General features: G+C 48.0%; 1 protein-coding gene across 5 annotated transcripts in view; it reads right to left on the bottom strand.

Moving 5' to 3' along the window:
* The window catches only part of si:dkeyp-72e1.9 (syntaxin-binding protein 4), a 127,167-nt gene that overhangs the window by 30,035 nt on the left and 95,697 nt on the right, over nucleotides 1–1,435 (bottom strand). For all 5 annotated transcript variants that reach the window (XM_032536882.1, XM_032536884.1, XM_032536880.1 and 2 more), the window contains 3 exons: nucleotides 856–962; nucleotides 567–702; nucleotides 43–115 (listed from right to left, as the gene is read on the bottom strand). In XM_032536882.1, the coding sequence (XP_032392773.1) occupies nucleotides 43–115; nucleotides 567–702; nucleotides 856–962 (316 nt within the window). The remainder of the gene's footprint in view (nucleotides 1–42; nucleotides 116–566; nucleotides 703–855; nucleotides 963–1,435) is intronic.

The raw sequence follows: 1,435 nt of genomic DNA, 5'->3' as shown, positions 1-1,435 counted from the left end.
CCCCCCCCCCGCCCCCCCTCCTGGTGTATAGTGGTGTTTTACCTGAAATATGGATATCTGGTGGGCAGATGTCAGGAGACGGTGAGGACACGGGGGCGGGCTCCTCTGCACACATCTACAAAGAAACAAGGATGTAAAGCTGATGACACACAAGAAATGTTTTCATATTAGTCATTAGGGTTTCCAAAGGTGAGGCTTTGAAACTGATTTGGTGGGACAGGTCTGACTCGCCAGATGTCAACGCCTGCTTTCTACTGGACATCACACAGACACTCACAACGTTCTGCATAGAATCCCTGTGGAGGCTGGAGAGTGCCACCAGAACGGCTTTAGACATTGTAAAATCAGAACTAGTTCATAAATTGGTAAGTCAAGCAAACCTTATGAATAGATTAATTACATTTGCATTGAAATGATTCATTTATATATGTCAAGTAAAATGAATTTGTCTAATATGCCAGTTAACAATTCTTTCTAAAAGTTGCAAAATCTGAAAATCCACTGGCACAATGTGAAAAAACGTTGACATTTTGTGGTATGTCTGTGGTGCCTGAAACCCAGCGGACCTCAGGTGATCTGATGTGGACTTTTAAGCGCCCGGAGCTGTTGCCTGTGGCTCGCTGGACCCCGTTGTGGAGAGATGTGCTGCTTGGGAAGAGTCCTTTCCCAGGGATGAAGGCTATCTCCACAGCACTGTCTTGACTGGAAAAACAATCCATAAAAATTGCAAAGTCATAAGCATGTACACAGTGACATAAGCAGGAAAAAGAGACTGGCCGTTGCAGTGTGCATAGCTTACTAATCCCCACTGTGGTCCCGGTCTAGCAACTATGTCAATCTACAAACACCACCCACCTGCTTTTGACTTTGTTCAGCATGCTTTTGGCCTCCTCGTGGGTCACACCTATCAAGGACTCCTTGTTAACGGCAATGAGCTGATCCCCGGGCCTCAGACGTCCATCCTGCACATCAAAGAGACAGAGTCTTTAGTCATGCTGGGCTTTATCCACGACTATGAATTTTCATAGCTGAAATGTCAAGTCTTGCCCATTGTCGACTGATCGTCGAATCGTCTGGGTTTGGGGGGTGGGGGAAACTATCATAAGCACAGTGTATGGTCGACCTGGAGAGTGACCATAGACTGTATATTAATGGACAGAGCATGTCCAAGGGGTGGTAGTAGCTCAGTCCATAGGGAGTTGGGTTGGGAACCGGAGGGTTACTGGTTCAAGTCCCCGTGCGGACCAAAGTATGGTGGTGGACTGGTAGCTGGAGAGGTGCCAGTTCACCTCCTGGGCACTGCCAAGGTGCTCTTGAGCAAGGCACCGAACCCTCAACTGCTCGGGGGGCCTTTCCATGGGCAGCCCCCTCACTCTGACATCTCTCCATTAGTGCATGTGTGTGTGTAATTCAGGCCTGTGTGTAATGTGTGTAA

The sequence above is a fragment of the Etheostoma spectabile genome, chromosome 15, assembly GCF_008692095.1.
Source record: "Etheostoma spectabile isolate EspeVRDwgs_2016 chromosome 15, UIUC_Espe_1.0, whole genome shotgun sequence".
NCBI lineage: Eukaryota > Metazoa > Chordata > Actinopteri > Perciformes > Percidae > Etheostoma > Etheostoma spectabile.
This window is presented reverse-complemented; position numbering and strand designations above follow the sequence as displayed.